Here is a 16,719-nt window from a genome sequence, read left to right as displayed (position 1 = left end):
CCCAGGGCCTCTTACTTCCCTTACACCATTTAGGGAAGGAGCCATGGTGTCTGCTTCTTACCACATGTACAGATTCAGGGTTCCAGCACCGCAATCAAGAAATCAAGATACAGAACTATTTCATCAACACAAAGAACCCTTCTTAAAAACACAAGCTTAGTCTTATTATCATGTTAAGTAACTTTAAGTCCTTGACGTCATCAAAATTTAGTCATTGTTTAAAGTTCCCCAATAGCTTTATGTTACTTTTTGCTGTATGGTTTTTGTTCATTTGAACCAACATCCAAGTAATATCCATACACTGGAATTAAAAAGTTTCTCTCTCTGTTTTTGTTATAGTTTTTGTTCATCTTTTACCTTGCAATATGTTTCTTGAGGGAATCAGGTCATTTATCATGTAGAGTTTCCCTCATTTTGGGTTTTGCTAATTATCTGTCCATGGTTGTTCAATATGTTCCTCCCTGAAGACTTAATAAGATTCATATTCTAATTTTTTATGAGAATGCTTCATCAGGAAGTAACTTATGCCTTTTTTTCTCTCTTAAAAATATAACAGCTTTGAGACATACTTCATATACCATAAAATTCACTCTTCAAAGTGTGCAATTCTAAGTATAGTTTTTACCATATTCACAAAGTTGTGCAACCAGCACCACTATCTAATCTATGTAATCCGGAATATTTTTGATCAGTTCGAGAAGAATCCCATTCTCATTGGCAGTCCTTCCCCATTCTCCTCTCCTGCCACACCCTGCAACCTCTAATCTACTTTCTGTCTCTGTGGAGTTGCCTCTACATTTCATATAATGGAATCATGCAATATGTATTCTTTTGTGTTTGGATCCTTGAAGCACTCGACATGATGTTTTCAAGGTTCATTGCATGTTAGTATGCATCAGTGCTTCATTGCTTGTTGTACTCCAGCCCACTGATGAGGCAGACATGGGGCTGGTCACACTACACAGCTGGGGTTGTGATGTATTCAAACAGCCAGACGTACCCATTAATTCACCAATTCATTCACTCCTCAGGCCTCTTGCAGGACTTACCACCTTGTTTATAACTGTCAGTTTGCTTGTCTATCCCCACCTCACAGACTCCGAGCTCTTTGAGCAGACATTTTATCTGTATCCTTAATGCCTGGCATAGTCTAAGCAACTCAACAAAAATGGAGCAAGTGGTGAATGGAAGACAGATAGAGCAGTCAGCATGAAAGGTCAGTTGCTGCAAAATTCACAGGGCCTGTCTTCAGATTGATGGGGAGACCTGTCTGAATGAAGCAGAGGGAAACTTTCAGGGAAATGACACTGGAGAGGTAAAGCAGAGCACCGAGTCTCTGCCAGGCTGCCTCGGTTCCCTAGTTAGAGGACAATAGGCCAGTCAAGGGGGACACAGATCGAGGCAAGCACTCATTGATTTGACCACCTTCTATGTGGGGTACAGGCCCCACCCAGCTACCCTGCTTGCATTCAGATGACATATCACCAAATCATAATTAGCAGTGTACAGGACAGTGACAACAAGGACCTGACAGTGCCCCTGCTGGGCCTTGTCACATGACTCACATGTCCGTTCTCTCCTCCCTTTGTCCCCTGGGACCAGGTGGTGCCCACTCACCATCCTCCTTCCTGAGATTCTCACCTTCCTCTCAGCCTTCTAGGAAGGGGGCTGGTGGACCTGCCCCTTGGCCAGTACACCAGTCACATCTACCTGCGGAGATGGTGGCTCCCCTGAGGGGTGATGAAGACCCCTCCTCTCAGGTCTGGGGAACTCCTCCAGGCTTTCGCACTCTTGCAAGCTGGACGTGCCTGCAGCATTTCAGCAGAATGTTTGGCCTGCATTTTCCCAAGGTCCTTGAAAGCAGAGTAGGGAAGCTACTTGAGATGATATTTGGGAGGTAAGAGACAGATAGTCCTTGTGGGATGGGCAGGCTGGATGGGAGGGCCCAGGAGGCCTGTGGCAAGGCCCAGGCTGTCATTTTGGCTGGAGTTGGGACTTTGGATGTGGGATTTGGATGGAAGAATGTGTAGGATATGCTTGGAAAAATTCAGAGGGACACAAATATCATACCTACCATTAATTAAGCACCTGCTGTTTACCAGGTATGGTGCTAGATGCTGACGTATGCATTAGATACTTTCTGTGGTATCTAGCTTCTCTAAGACATAGGGTGTGCCCACTACATTCATTCATTTAACAATATGTAGGCACCTTCCCTGAGCAGGCCTTTCCTGCTGTGTACCTGTACTGAAATCACAGGTTGGAGGCTGTTCCTATATTATGTACCATGTGCTCAGTACATAGATGTAGTCTATGACTTCACGTAAGGGAAATGGACAGTAAAGAAATAAACAAGTAACAAAACATATACACATCACATAGACTAAAAATTTGCATAATTGCACAAATTAAAATTACCCAAAATAAAAGTGTATTATTATCAACATTATAAAGGAAAAGAAAGAGTACCACGTAGCCAAGAACAGGATGTAGTTTACTCAGAGTGGCCAGGGGCAGGCCTCTTGAGGGAGCAACTTCTGCTCTAAGACTGAAAGGACAGGAAGGGAGATGGTTGGGGGCAGGGAGCTATGGGCATGTGGAGAGGAAATACCCAGGCAGTGGGAACATCAAGGCCTATATTCCTGAGGGTGAGATGGCTGGGCCACGTACATAGAAGGGAAAGCAGTTCACGGTGGAATTTGAGATGGAGGCCTAACACAGATCCTTCAGGGCTTTGTGAGCCACAGTAAAGAGCCTGGCCTTAATTTTGCCAGGATATTTCATGTGGTAATAAAGAAGTGTATAGATTATTGAGTCACAAAATTAAAAAATTTTTTTAAACTGTATTAATAACAGTATTATTTCGAATATAGTTTCATCATCCTCTGCATATTATTTTATGCATTTCAAAACACAATTCTGCAAAGGAGCCCATGTCACAAAGATGGTAAATGTAGGTTCCTTTCCCTCATAGGAGCCGGGCTGGTCTTCCACAAAATCCCAGCATCTCAGAGCTGGAAGGGACTCTAACAAATTACCCAGTACAGAGAGCAAAGGCATTTTAAATTCCCTAGGGGTTTCTCTGAGATACCTCAGAAGCTTCTTGATGGGAGGTGGGGAATGATCAGGTGAGACTCTGCATATATCCTCTTCCCTGCCCCCACCCTCTTCAACCACACTCTTTAATTAGGACTGCTCTATTTTGATGCATTTTTCATATAGAGCATAGATACAAGATTTCCTTTAAAGAAAGAATTCTGTGGCATAACAGTGATTCACATATACCTTAAAAACCAGTAATGTTCCATTTTACAGATGAGGAAACTAAGGCCCTGACAAAGGCTGCTGTCCATGATGCCAAAACAAGGCACACCGTGCTGTTTGTTGGCACCCAGGCATGTGCTGTTTCCAGGACAACAGCAAAGCCTCTTCTCCACCCAGCCCTGCTGCCAACATGGAGTCATACAGGGCTCGGAGGCTTCTCAGCAGGGACAAAGCAGGCTGAGGATGGGGACGGAGAGGGCCTGGGATGTTTCATCAGGGCTTGGCGGCAGAGGAACTCATCTCGGGGAGCAGCTTAGCGTTCCAGATGACATGGAAAATACAGAATTAGCCTGTCACATCTAGAGGAACTTACAAACAGGTACAGGAGTATAACGTTCTGTGCATTATCCAGGGTCAGTTTATGGAGAGATGACATTCTGTGCTCTATAAACAAAAGGATACAGCAATACCTGTTTTTTTTGTCAATCCAGATACGATATACATACATACCTACAAACATACACATATCTTTTTAAGTACTAAGTGCCTCCTGCTGCTGAAAGATAAAAATGCACAAAAGGTCATAATTTTATTCTTCAGATCTGTTCAACAAGGAAGTGAATCACAGAACCCAGGAGCTGAAGGAACACAGAAATTCTTTAACAAGAGTCACAATATTCCCAGGGAGAGCCTGTGGGGACTGGGCAGGTGACATAATGGAGGAGGGGCGGGGGGTCAAGCAATTCTAAGAGGCAGGTCTTCAAAGACATGAAGAGTATGAAGAGTACAGTTAGTCTCCCAGAGTGTTCAGAGTTTTAGTATTATTTATTTAAAAAAATAATAGATTCTCATGGTATACAGTGCAAAGGGTACATACAAAAAAGATGCATTGCAAAATAAACCTCCCTCTCACTTTGTTGCCCAGCCAAGCTCTCCTCCCAGGAGGAGAGGTAGACTCTACCCATAAAGATATTTTTACACAAATGATAGCATACTATAAACACCATTTTTTTTCTTTTGGATTTTTTTTTTTTTTAGTTTAACTTATCTTGGAGCTCTTTTCATATCCCTACATAAGCCCTTTGTTCTTTCTTTTAAAATAGGTTCATAATATTCCGTTGGATGAATGTACCAATGAACACTTAATTTGTTTCCATGGTTTGCTATTATAAGCAATGCTGTAATTTATAACTTTGTGTATGTCATTTTGCATATGTGTGGGTATATCTGTAGGGTAATTTCCTAAAAGTGGAAATTCCCTTCTTCAAGGGTATGTGTATTTTTTAAATTGCTTTGAGGTTTTACAGACATGCCAAAAAGTTAACAAATGGTAATATAGCATTTAATGAACCTTTACATATGTATCCACACCTATAATCAACACCAAAGTCAAGATGGAGAACATTACCAGCACTATAGGAGCCTCCACCTTGACCACTCCTAGTCAATATTTGCCTCCCCCAAAGGTAATTACTGTTATAACCTGTACAATCATAGATTAGCTCTGCCTCTTCTTGATCTTCATGTAAATGGAATTATCCAGTACATACTCTTTTGGACTGGCTTTTTACCTCACCACTGTCTTTAACTCAACTATGCTGTTGCATGTAGTTAGAGTTTCTTGTTTTTCATTGCACATGTCTTTTGGTGGACCGTTTGTCTTGCATCCGTTTTTCTTGAGTGGAACTGCTGACTCATAGGGTAAATCTCTCCCAGGTCATAGAGTGGGCCTATGTTGAGTCTTCCATCAGGAATGCATGAGCGTTCTAGTGGTTCAGTACTTGGTATATACCATCTTTTCCACTTCTAACAATGCCAGTGGATGTGTAAAGGCATTTCATTATGATTTTAATTTGCATTTCTCTGATGACTAACAGTGTTGAGCAGTTTTTCATGTTCTTTAGGCCAGCAGGATATTTTCTCTTGTGAAGTGCTTATTTAAGCTGTTAGTCCATTTTTGTTAGGTTGACTTTTTTAATTGATTTGTATGGGAACTTTATGTATTATGGATACAAATACTTTTCAAATATATGTATTGTAAATCGTTAGCTTTCCTTTTTACTCTTCTAATTTTTTTTAATGAAAAGAAATTCTTAATTTTAACCAAGTCCAAATTATCAGTCTTTTCTTTCATGGCTAGTATTTTGAGTGTGCGTCTTCTACAAGGCTTTTCTGTCTACCTCAAGGTCATGAATATGTCCTTCTATGGTCTCTTGTAGAAGCTTTGTAATTTTGCATTTCACACTTTGATCTATAATCCTTTTGGAATTGATTTTATGTGTGGTGTAACATAGGGATGTCTTAGTCCATTCAGGCTGCTATAACAAAATTCTATAGACTGGGTGGCTTATAAACAACAGAAATTTATTCCTCACAGTTCTGGGGGCTGAAAAGTTTAAGGTCAAGGCCTCAGCAGACTCGGTCTGGCAAGAATCTGTTCCTATTTGATAGATAGCCATGTTCTCACTATAACTTCATTTGGCGGAAGGGGAAAGGGAGCTCTCTGGGGCCTCTTTTATTGAAAGTTTAATAATCCCATTCATGAGGGCTCTGCCTTCCTGACCTACTCATCTCTCAAAGGTCCTCCACCTCCAAATACCATCACATTGGGGATTAGTATTTCACACATTTAATCTATAGCAAGGGGGTAAGATTCATTTTTTCCCATGTGGATATCAAACTCAGCAAGGGGTTTGTGCATTTTAAGTTTTGATATACCTCTCTACATTGCCCCCCAGTAAGATTGTATCAATTTATATTTCTACCATTAATATTAAAGAATGCCTATTTTCCCACACTCTTGTCAACACACTGCAAGTGTATTTTTATGGGCTTTTTTGAGGAATGAGTGCCTCTGGTGGCATTAGGACAGTGAAGAAGGGAGAAGAAAAAGGCAAATGTTCTTAACCACTGGGTAAAGTTGTAACCTCTGTTTGCAGTGGTGTTTCTCTGGTTAACCCAACCTGGCCCCAGTGACTTCTAGGTGGCAGGTCTCTATATGCTGACTCTATTAGGGAGTACATATGGGAATTCTTGAAAGATTCTTTTGGGGGCCTGTCCACTGCCAATATTTTCGACAAGGAGATTTGGCTCTGCTTCAACTTCTTTCATTCTCACCCCTCCAGTGGTTAAGAGCACTGTGGTCACACTAACCTAGGTTTGAATCCCAGATGCACTACTTACTCCCTGTGTAACCATGGGAAGATTAACTAAACCTCTCTGATTTTCAGTGCCTTCATCTATAACATGGGGGTATGTATTACTCAGATTTCATTAGGCAAGCCATGTTAGAAACAATCCCAAATTTCAATGGTGTCTAAAAGCAAAGGCTTATTTTTCACTCATGTGACATGTTAGATGTGGGCTGCTTCACATCTCTTTTTCCTTCCAGGACCCATGGGGAGGGAGCAACCTCATCCGGGACAGGCCATTCTTATGAAAGGAAAATGATCAAGAGAGCTGGTGGAAATGCATCCTGGCTCTTTACACTTCTGCTCAGATGTGCTGGAAGACACTTCCATTCACATTCCATTGGCCAAAGGACATCATATGATCAAACCTGACACCAGTGAGGCTAGAAAGGACCTCCTCCTGCAGGATGCATTGCTGTCACATGGCAAAGGTAGTGACATATAATCCTTAACAGGAAGAGCTACTTAATAGTTGGGAACAATACCACCTACCACAGGATAACAACAGAACCTTCCTTATGGTTGTTGTGAAAATCAAATAAGGTGAAACCCATCCACTGCTTAACATAGTTCTCTGCACGTAACAAGTGCTCAAGACCTGTTAGATGCTATTATTATTATTACTTCCTGGTGCTGCTTGAAAGTATCTGTTCACTGGACTGGGCTAACGCTGACTTGAGAGTTAGAAAAGGAGTTCTAATCACTCCTAATATTTAATTTGGAGACAGTAAAACATTGAGTCTAAGGGAATAGGCTTTATAGTAATATAGACTCCTCTTTATAAAGTGGATGATCTTAGACAAGTTACTTAACCTCTCTGTGCCTTAGTTTCCTCAACCTGAATATGGGGATCCTTGGGACTCTATTGTAGGCTTGTGATTAGAACCAGATTAGCCCAATTCTGTGTACACAGTAGGTGCTGAGTATTTGTTTAATTACTGAATACGGATTCTAAACTACACTCAAATATTCAATGAACTATGCATAATATAACTGCAATACTGCTGTATGGAAAGCCCTTAACCGCTCTTTTCAAATCTTTTGGGTCTCAGCTCAGATGTCACCTCCTCAGAGATACCGTCCCTGACCACACTATTTAAAGTGCCTTCCCCCCACCTCTAATCACTTCTTCCCACTTTCTTGTCTTTACGACTCTGCTCACTCTCTGAAATTGTCTTGTTCATTCATTGGTTTAACATCTGTCTCTGCCACCAGAAAGCAAGCTCATCAGGGATTTTGTTTTCCGTATTCCCATCACTTGTCCTGGGCCTCAGTATCCTCATCAGGAAAACTGGAGGGCTAAAGAGGAAGGGGACCAGGTGAAAGCTAGGCAGTCCCCCTGAGCCCTGCGCCCCGGGCAACTCCAGCCTCATACGCCCTTCAGGCCGGCACCACGTCTAGCCTGCGGCGATGAGGCCCCGCCCAGGAGGGCGTGGCCCCAATGTTATATAGGGCGCGTGCAGGCGGTCGTCCACTGGAGGCGAGGGACGTCACACGCACGCAGGCCCTGCCCCGCCCTGCCCCGCCACAGGCGGAAGAAGGGCGTGTCCAGGCGCGAGGTCCCCACAGCCGGCGGCGCCGACGCCTGAATCGCCTCCAGGTGGCTGATCCACTCCTGGCCGCTCAGGCAGTTCGAAAGCCACTCTGTTTTGGGTCCTCGTCGCCCTTCCACGTCTCCCGGAAGAGCAGCAGGGCCGCTGCGGGTCCGGGACCAGGTTCCCTCAACCTGGCCCCTCTCCGGGCCGACTGCTGAGGTGGGGGGCGGCCCAGGAGGGCGGCGAGGCCGCAGTGCAGCCAGTCCGGAGTCCTCAGGTGAGGCGGTAGCGAGGGCCTAGTGGGGCCGGACTGGTGTGCTTGGAGAGTTAACGGCCTTACGGGGCTAGCGTCCCGTTAGCGCAGGCTCTGGTCTCCGCACCTTGTCCGGGGCTGAGGAAGGGGGCAGGAGAGCCGCCTTAGGGTTCAGGCAACGTTTAGTGAATTCCCTTTCCTCCCTCCACACACCCGCAGCCTGTTTAGCCTCCTGTCCGCCTCCAGAGTCTCATTAGCGTGGGTGGAGAGCCAAGTGGGGGTGTGTACTCTCCTGCCTGGGGTCCACTGACGACAGACTACCTGGGCCGATCGACTGACCGTCCGCCTCCCCGTGTGGACGCCTGGCCTTCGAAGCAGGCCCCGCCACCGCCTTCTGCAGATCCCTCCCCTTCCCGTCCCACGCACTCACCCTCTCTTAACCTCCGTGTGGACCATTTTCTGGGGCAGTGCCTGAGGAATTATTTGAGGGCTCTGTACCCCTGAAGCCTGCTATAATTGTTTGTCAATGCGGCAAGTGCCCAGAGCCCATCTTAGTATTTAATTGGCTAATCAACATTAAGGAACAGGCTTTTGTTTTAAAGATCTTACTAACTTTAAAGTGGGAGGTGAGATATAAGGAATTAATAAGGGTATTTTGATTGCTTTATTGGGAGAGGTAATTTGCCTCCCAGTCACCATCAGTGTTTACTTGAGAATAATACTTTACATCTGTAGGGAGTTTTCTATGTTACAAAGGATTTCTCCTCCATTTTTGACTTCACATAAACTCTGAAATACACAGGCATATAGCAGTCCTCATTTTGTAAGGAACAGGTTTAGAGAGTGGGTTTCTTCTTGAGATTATTAAAATACTGAGAGGCTAAATGGGGAAGACAGGGGGCTAAAAAGTGGATTTGGCTGACTTATTTTGGAGTATCTGAGCTGCCATCTAAACTCTGGGATATTTCAAAACCTTTTTCCCATTTGTGAAAAAGAGATAAGGCCACTTGCTGCATAAATGTGTTTGTGAAAATTATGTGGGTAAAGATAATGTTTGCATGGCATCTGACATAAAGGTTAATTCCATTCAGCAGTATTTAAGGGTGCCTACTGTGTGCTGGGAATTCATTGGTGAGCAAAACAGGCATGGCCTTTATTCACCCACTCCCCTCCTCCCTCTTCTCAATAAGGAGAGGGGGGAAAAATAAAGACTTACAGGTTTGTGATGGAAAAGAATAGCATATGAACAGAGAATGATAGGACCTACTTTGGATGGAAAGAAAGAAAACTCTTTTTGAAGCAGATGACATTCAAGTGAAGACTAAGAATGAGTTAACCATGAAAGCACTCCTAGCAGAAGGAACAATGTGCACATTCAAGATACGGTTGTTGACTTTTTTTATACAGTACTCTTTCGTTTGTATCACTGGCACTAATTACCTCATCACTATTCTGATTCATTCTAGGACTGCATAAGTACTCAAATATATGTATCAAATACATGACTATACAATCATTTTTAAAATTCTGAACTTAGCTTAATGTGCATGTAGTAGGTGCTGAGTACTTAAACTATCCTAAGTTATCCATAATAGAGCTGCATCTAACACAAAGATAGATTTTGTATTAGAAGTTTCAAGTTTCAGCATCTTAAATTTCAGAAAACTATTGTTTTCATTTGTGCTGGAATTTTGCCATATTGGTTTTTGCTATTTGGATGCTTTTACTACATAAATGCTTGTCTTTTGTTGAAATAGGAGTAAGAACAATGGTAGTAGTTGTAAATATAATAGCAACTACTGAAATAAGTGCCTGCTGTGTGTCAGGCATTTAGCAAAGTGTTTTATAAAGTCATCTTAAAACCATCCTATAATGTAAGTTCACTTATTTTCCTCATTTTCTAGGTAAAGTTTCTCAGTTTCAGTTAATTTGCCCAGGGTTACACAGCTAATAAGAGGCAGGACTATCTGACTCCAGAGCCTGGTCTTAACTGCTGTGTTCACTTTATGTCCTTTTTACAGGTTCACCGGTAGGATTTTTCTGCTACCATCATGTCTTGGTTTGCTGATCTTGCTGGAAAGGCAGAAGACCTTTTAAACAGAGTTGATCAAGGAGCTGCAACAGCTCTCAGTAGAAAAGAGAACACCAGCAACATCATATACAGCAAAAATACTGACTCTTCTGAACTTAACCAGCAAAATACAGATTTGACTTACCAGACTGGGCCTAAAGCTACTTACATTTCCTCAGCAGCTGATAACATTAGAAATCAAAAAGCCACCATTTTAGCTGGCACTGCAAATGTGAAAGTGGGATCCAGGACATCAGTGGAGGCCCCCCATCCTGTTGAAAATGCATCTGGTCCTAGGCCTTCATCCCAGTTTGTTCGAAGAAAAAAGTCAGAACCTGATGATGAGCTTCTGTTTGATTTTCTTAATAGTTCACAGAAGGAGCCTGCTGGGAGGGTGGAAGTCAAACGAGAAAGGGGCAAGACACCTGTTCCTCAGAGTTCTCAGACAGCAAGTGTCAGTTCTGTGAACACCAGTGTAACCACCACCAAAACCATTGAAGAAAATCCTTCTGGGAGCCAAAACCATGGTAGTTAATCAGTCCTCTGTTTCTTTTAGAGTTAAGCAAATTGGATGTGTCATTGTAGCCTAAAGAAGTATTACCTGTCCCCAGTGGTGTAAGGGCAGCCTCTCTGAAATGTGAGGTAAACAAGGGAGATTGCATGGAATCCTATTAGTATACAGTTATAGCAAGGACCTTTGGTTGTTTGTAGGGTAACTTTACCCTGTGCAGCATCTAAGAAATCTGTCCAAAATAATTCTCTGAGATATTTTAAGATAGAAAAAAGACAGTTTTTAAAATCTAAAAACAATTTTGAATTTGAGACTATCTCAATTCATTTCTTTTTGTCATTGGCATTATAAAAATGACAGGAGACTATACTCCACACATATTCTGGAATGTGAGTTCTTGCATGTTTCCCTACATCCCCCAGAAGTAAAGCTGAAAGACTGAACCTCCCAAGCTGAAGGGTTGAAGACGTTGACCTAGTGATGAAATGAGAGCTTAGAATTCTGGTTTTCAGTTGTTTAATTTGCTGTGAAATTATCTCTATATGTACATCATCTCACCTGAAAAAATGTGGCTAATTCAAGCACCTACTATTTTAAATAGCAATAACCATGGTGGGTTATTGCAGGGAAACTATATAAATTTGATGATTGATGGAAGCTTGTTTTGTCAAATGCTATAGCTTCTCAGTCTTGGTTATTAGTTAATAAACAAATAAGACCTGTCCTGCTATTAAATAAGTAAAAAGTGGCAAAGAGGCAAAGATTTTGGGCTTTCAAGGTAGGAGCATGTAGTAGCAGTTGATTATGTACACAAACTCCAAAGTTTCTTCTCAGCTATTTGATCAGTTATACAAACATTTATTGAGAACCTACTGGGTGCCAGGACAAGAAGTGAATGGTTCGGGGTCTAGTGGGTGAGATAGGCTCATAAGCAGATAATTTATGTATAATGTAGTAAGTGCAGTAATTGGCATGGTCACAGTGTTACCGAAACATAAAGGAGAAGGTAACTAATTGAGAAAGATGGTCAGGTAAGGATTTACAGAGGGCCTGTAACTTTAGCTGGGTCTTAAAAGAACGAATAGCAGTTTTCCAGGTGATGAGGGGTTGGTGATAGCATTCCATGCAGATTCTTTAAAAGTTTGGTAAAATAATTGTCCTAGAACCAGTGATTATGAGATGGACAGCATTAAGGAAATTTCAGCTAGCAAAGAAAGTTGGGACCAGTGTGTGAAGGGGCCTCTTTGTGAAGGCTCTTGTATGCCACTGTTCACTTGTTTAAACCCATTATTCCTATAAATCATTCTTAAAAAGTGGTCTCTGGCCAGCCTGCATTAGAACCACTTGTGTGATTCATAAAAAAATGAATCACTGGGTGCCTTCCCAAACCCCCTTAATCAGATTTTCAGGAAAAGGCTCCTGGGATGGAGTCAGGCCCTCCGAATGTTTTGTTCTCCAGGTGGTTTCTAGGCCAGTAGAAGTTGAAAGTGGCCTAACAATGTGATGCTAATAGAGGTTTAAGCCTAAAGTTGACATGAATTATTTTTTTGCTTTTAAGGAAAACGGCTTACATTTAACTGTGAAGGATGGATAAAAGGAAATAAGTTAGAACCAGTTAATACATTAGAGTGACTGAAAATTAAGTTTTGTTTCTTTAGGGCAGGATCTCAATCTTGGGACATTTTGGACTGAATAATTCTTTTTCATTGTAGCAGCTTCCCTGGCCCTTAACCCCTGAGATGCCAGTAACATCCCAAGTTCTGACCACCAGAAATGTCTCATATATTGCCAAATGTCCCTTGGGGGGGGGGGGAGAATTGCCACATGTTGAAAATCAATGCCCTAGGATGCCTAGAAATGCTTAAAAATGAAATTGCTGAGTTATAGGGTGTGGTGGTGTTTAACTACACTAGTAACACCAACATTTTCCCAAGACATTGTACTGCATTTATACTTCACCAGCTGTAATTAAGAGTTTCTACTCTGCATTCTCATCAGCATTTGATGTTTTCAATATGACTTTTTATGTTTTCTAATAAGGTATGAAAAGGTTTATTTTTATTTTTTACTTCTCTCATTACTAATGAGGTTGAGCATCTTTTCAAATATTTGACTATTCAGGTTTCACCTTCTGGGAAGTACCTATTCAAGTTTGTTGATCAGTTTTTTCCATTTGGTCATTCGTCTTTTTCATATAGTCTTTATGTATTCTAGATGGCAATTCTTTCTCATCTTCCTCCCAGTTTTACCATCCCCATACCATGGTGTCTCAATGAATAAAGGTCTGAATGTAGATGAATTTATCAATTTTTTCTTTATGGTTTGTATTTTCATATCTTAGAAAAATTTTCCCTACCCTAAGGTCATGAAGGTATTTTCATATATTTTAAGAATTTATAGCTTTGCCTTTCATGTTTTTATGAAATGGTATGAGGTAGGCACCTAACTCCACTTTTTCCTGTATATCAGTTATCTCAGCATCATTCATTGAAAATGTTTCCTTTCACTATCAGCAGTACCACCTCTGTCTTATGTAGAGGATCCATCTATACATTGCTGTCTGGGCACTTACTTCCATTTCATTGGTTTATTGTTGATATCTCATAAAGCAATGTCTTCCATCTTGTTTTTTTTCAAGAACGTTTTGGCTATTCTTGGGCTTATGTACATCCATATTCATTTTAGACTTCACCAAGTTTTACAAAATTCTGTTGGTCTTTTGATTGGGAGTCCATTGCTTCTATCTTAGACAGTTGGGTGAGAATAGCATCTTTACAATATTGAGTTTTCTAACCCATTAATATGTTACAATTTCAACTTATTTTTTAAATGTCTTTCATTAAGATTTTATGATTTTGCATACTTTTTGTTAGATTTATTCCTGGGTTTATTTTTTTTGAAATTAAATGGCATCCTTTTAAAGTTTTTACTTTGTTGCTGCTATATTGGTTTTTGGCACACAGCAACCTAGATAGCTCTTAATCTTCATATTTTTCTGTACATTCATGTAGATTTTCAACAACACAGTATTATGTGAATAATGATAGTTTGGTTTCTTCTTAAACTTTTATCTTTTAAAAAAAATCCTTTCCTTGACTTGCTGCATTGGCTAGGACTGAAAACCAATTTTGTATTATGTTCCTTGTCTTGAATGAAATATTTTGACTGTTTCACGAAATGGGGTGTTTGGTTAGGTTTTTCATAGTACTTTTTATAAAGTGCTCAGGAAAGTTTCCATATATATCTAGCTTGAGTTTTTATGATGAACTTTAGCAATTATTTTACTGTATGTTCAAGATATATGATTTTTCTTCTTTAATATTAGTAAGATATACAAATCAATTGATTTTTTAAATATGTAAAACCAAACTTAACTTTCAGCTTGTTAATATTCTGTTTAGGGTTTTGCATTTACTTAACAAGTGAGATTGACCTGTGATATTGTTAGGTTTTAGTATGACAGCTATGTTAGCATTATAAAATGAATTGGAAAGTGTTCCCTATTTTTCTGTTGTCTTCATTATTTGATCTAAGACTAAGATTATTCCCTGAATGTTGTCCAGAACTCATTGTTAAAACCATCATAGGGCCTGGGGTATTCTTAGTGGAAGATTTTAACTAGCGATTCAATTGGTTCTCCGTTTCTTCTGTTTTTGGTGAGTTATATATTTTTTTCCTAAGAATTTGTCTACTTCATATACACTTGGGATTATATTTATTTTACTTAATTTCAGGAAAATAATGAAGGTGTCAAGCTAAAACTTTAACACAGGCAGACACTAATCATTTACAATAATCCTGCAGAAACCAAAGTTTGATCACAGATACTACCTGAAGAATATCAATATTTGGTATGGTGCCAAATGCCTATTTTTGAAAACAGCATTATCAAAGTATTCCTGACATACAATAAATTACACATATTTAAAGTATATAGTTTGATGGGTTTCAGTATCATGTAAATTAAAAAAATTAATGGCATAATATTGTTTATAACATCTCCCTCAATATTGATCCTTTCATATATCTCTTTTCTGTTTCTGGTCTTATTGTTCATTCTGCTTTTTTTGGCTTTATTTTGCTGTTTCTATAATCCTGAAGATGGATATATGACTTATTTTCTTCCTTCCTTGAATTTTTTTTTTTTTTGCCACTGGTTTGTTATTTTTATTGTTCAATTAGATATTATCTTACAATTTGTGTTCATTTAAAAAGCACATCTCTAAATCTTATTTCATTTCTCTCATATCCAGCCTATCTTTTTCATTTTTAACATGTATCTTTTTTTATATTATTTCTTTTTTTTATTAAGGTATTATTGATATACACTGTTATGAAGATTTCACATGAAAAAACAATGTGGTTATTACATTCAGCCATGTTACCATGTCCCCCCATTCCCCATTGCAGTCACTGCCCAACAGTATAGTAAGATGCCAAAGAGTCACTATTTGCCTTCTCTGTGCTACACTGTCTTCCCCAAGATCCCCAATACACCATGTGTGCCAGTCATAATGCCCTCAATCTTCTTCTCCCTCCCTCCCCACTCACCGTCCCCCACCCCTCCCCTTTAGTAACTACTGGTCCCTTCTTGGAATCTGTAGTCTGTTGCTGTTTTGTTCCTTCAGTTTTGCTTCGTCATTATACTCCACAAATGAGGGAAATCATTTGGCACTTGTCTTTCTCCGCCTGCCTTATTTCACTGAGCATAATGTCCTCCAGCTCCATCCATGTTGTTCCAAATGGTAGGATTTGTTTCTTTCTTATGGCTGAATAGTATTCCATTATGTATATGGACCACCTCTTTATCCATTCATCTACTGATGGACACTTAGGTTGCTTCCATATCTTGACTATTGTAAATAGTGCTATGATAAACATAGGGATGCATATGTCTTTTTCAAACTGGGCTCCTGTTTTCTTAGGGTAAATTCCTAGGAGTGGAATTCCTGGGTCACATGGTATTTCTATTTTTAGTTTTTTGAGGAACCTCCATATTGCTTTCCACAATGGTTGAACTAGCTTACATTCCCATCAGCAGTGTAGGACGGTCCCCTTTCTCCACATCCTCGCCAGTATTAGTTGTTCTTAGTCTTTTCGATACTGGCCATCCTAACTGGTGTGAGGTGATATCTCATTGTGGTTTTTATTTGCATTTCCCTGATAATTAGTGATGTGTGGAGCATCTTTTTATGTGCCTATCGGCCATCTGAATTTCTTTAGAGAATTGTCTGTTCATATCCTCTGCCCATTTTTTAATCAGGTTATTTGCTTTTTGGGTGTTGAGGTGTGTAAGTTCTTTATATATTTTGGATGTTAACCCCTTGTTGGATATGTCATTTACAAATATATTCTCTCATGCTATAGGATGCCTTTTTGTTCTGTTGATGGTGTCCTTCGCTGTACAGAAGCTTTTTAGCATGATGTAGTCCCACATGTTCATTTTTGCTTTTGTTTACCTTGCTTGAGGAAATGCATTCAGGGAAAAGTTGCTCATGTTTATATTCAGGAGATTTTTGCCTATGTTGTCTTCTGAGAGTTTTATGGTTCCTTCCTTGAATTTTTAATGTAAATATTTAAGACTGTAAGTATCCTTTTAAATATACTTTAGATATATTCCGGAAGTTTGTATACTTTCTTTTTAAAATCTTTATTTTGGAAATTTTCAACATACCAAAGTAGAGATTGGTGACACTGTTATCCAGCTACAGTGATCAACAGCTCATACCCATTCTTGTTTCGTTTATACCCTCTCATTTCCCATCCCTTTTTCTCTTACTTCCACAGAATTATTTTGAAGCAAATCACAGATCTCGTATCATTTCTTTGATAAATATTTCAGTTTATTGCTCTCAAAAATAGCAAGCTTTAAAAACAAACATCCATACCATTAT

The 16,719-nt window shown here is 40.1% G+C and overlaps 1 protein-coding gene across 3 annotated transcripts in view; it reads left to right on the top strand.

Moving 5' to 3' along the window:
• Nucleotides 1–8,016: 8,016 nt before the first annotated feature.
• Nucleotides 8,017–16,719, top strand: part of GOLGA5 (golgin A5) — a 31,081-nt gene continuing 22,378 nt past the window's right edge. The window contains exons 1-2 of one of the 3 annotated variants that reach the window (XR_008992413.1): nt 8,017–8,267; nt 10,265–10,841. Coding sequence is in view for 2 of the 3 variants with exons in the window: in XM_036882132.2 (XP_036738027.1) it covers nt 10,295–10,841 (547 nt within the window). In the remaining variant the exon portion in view is untranslated. The remainder of the gene's footprint in view (nt 8,268–10,264; nt 10,842–16,719) is intronic. The other 2 variants (XM_036882132.2, XM_036882131.2) reach the window with 2 other exon arrangements.

This window comes from Manis pentadactyla, chromosome 11 (genome assembly GCF_030020395.1).
Source record: "Manis pentadactyla isolate mManPen7 chromosome 11, mManPen7.hap1, whole genome shotgun sequence".
Lineage (NCBI taxonomy): Eukaryota > Metazoa > Chordata > Mammalia > Pholidota > Manidae > Manis > Manis pentadactyla.
Note: the sequence above shows the minus strand (reverse complement) of the source record. Positions and strands in the feature narration are given on the sequence as shown.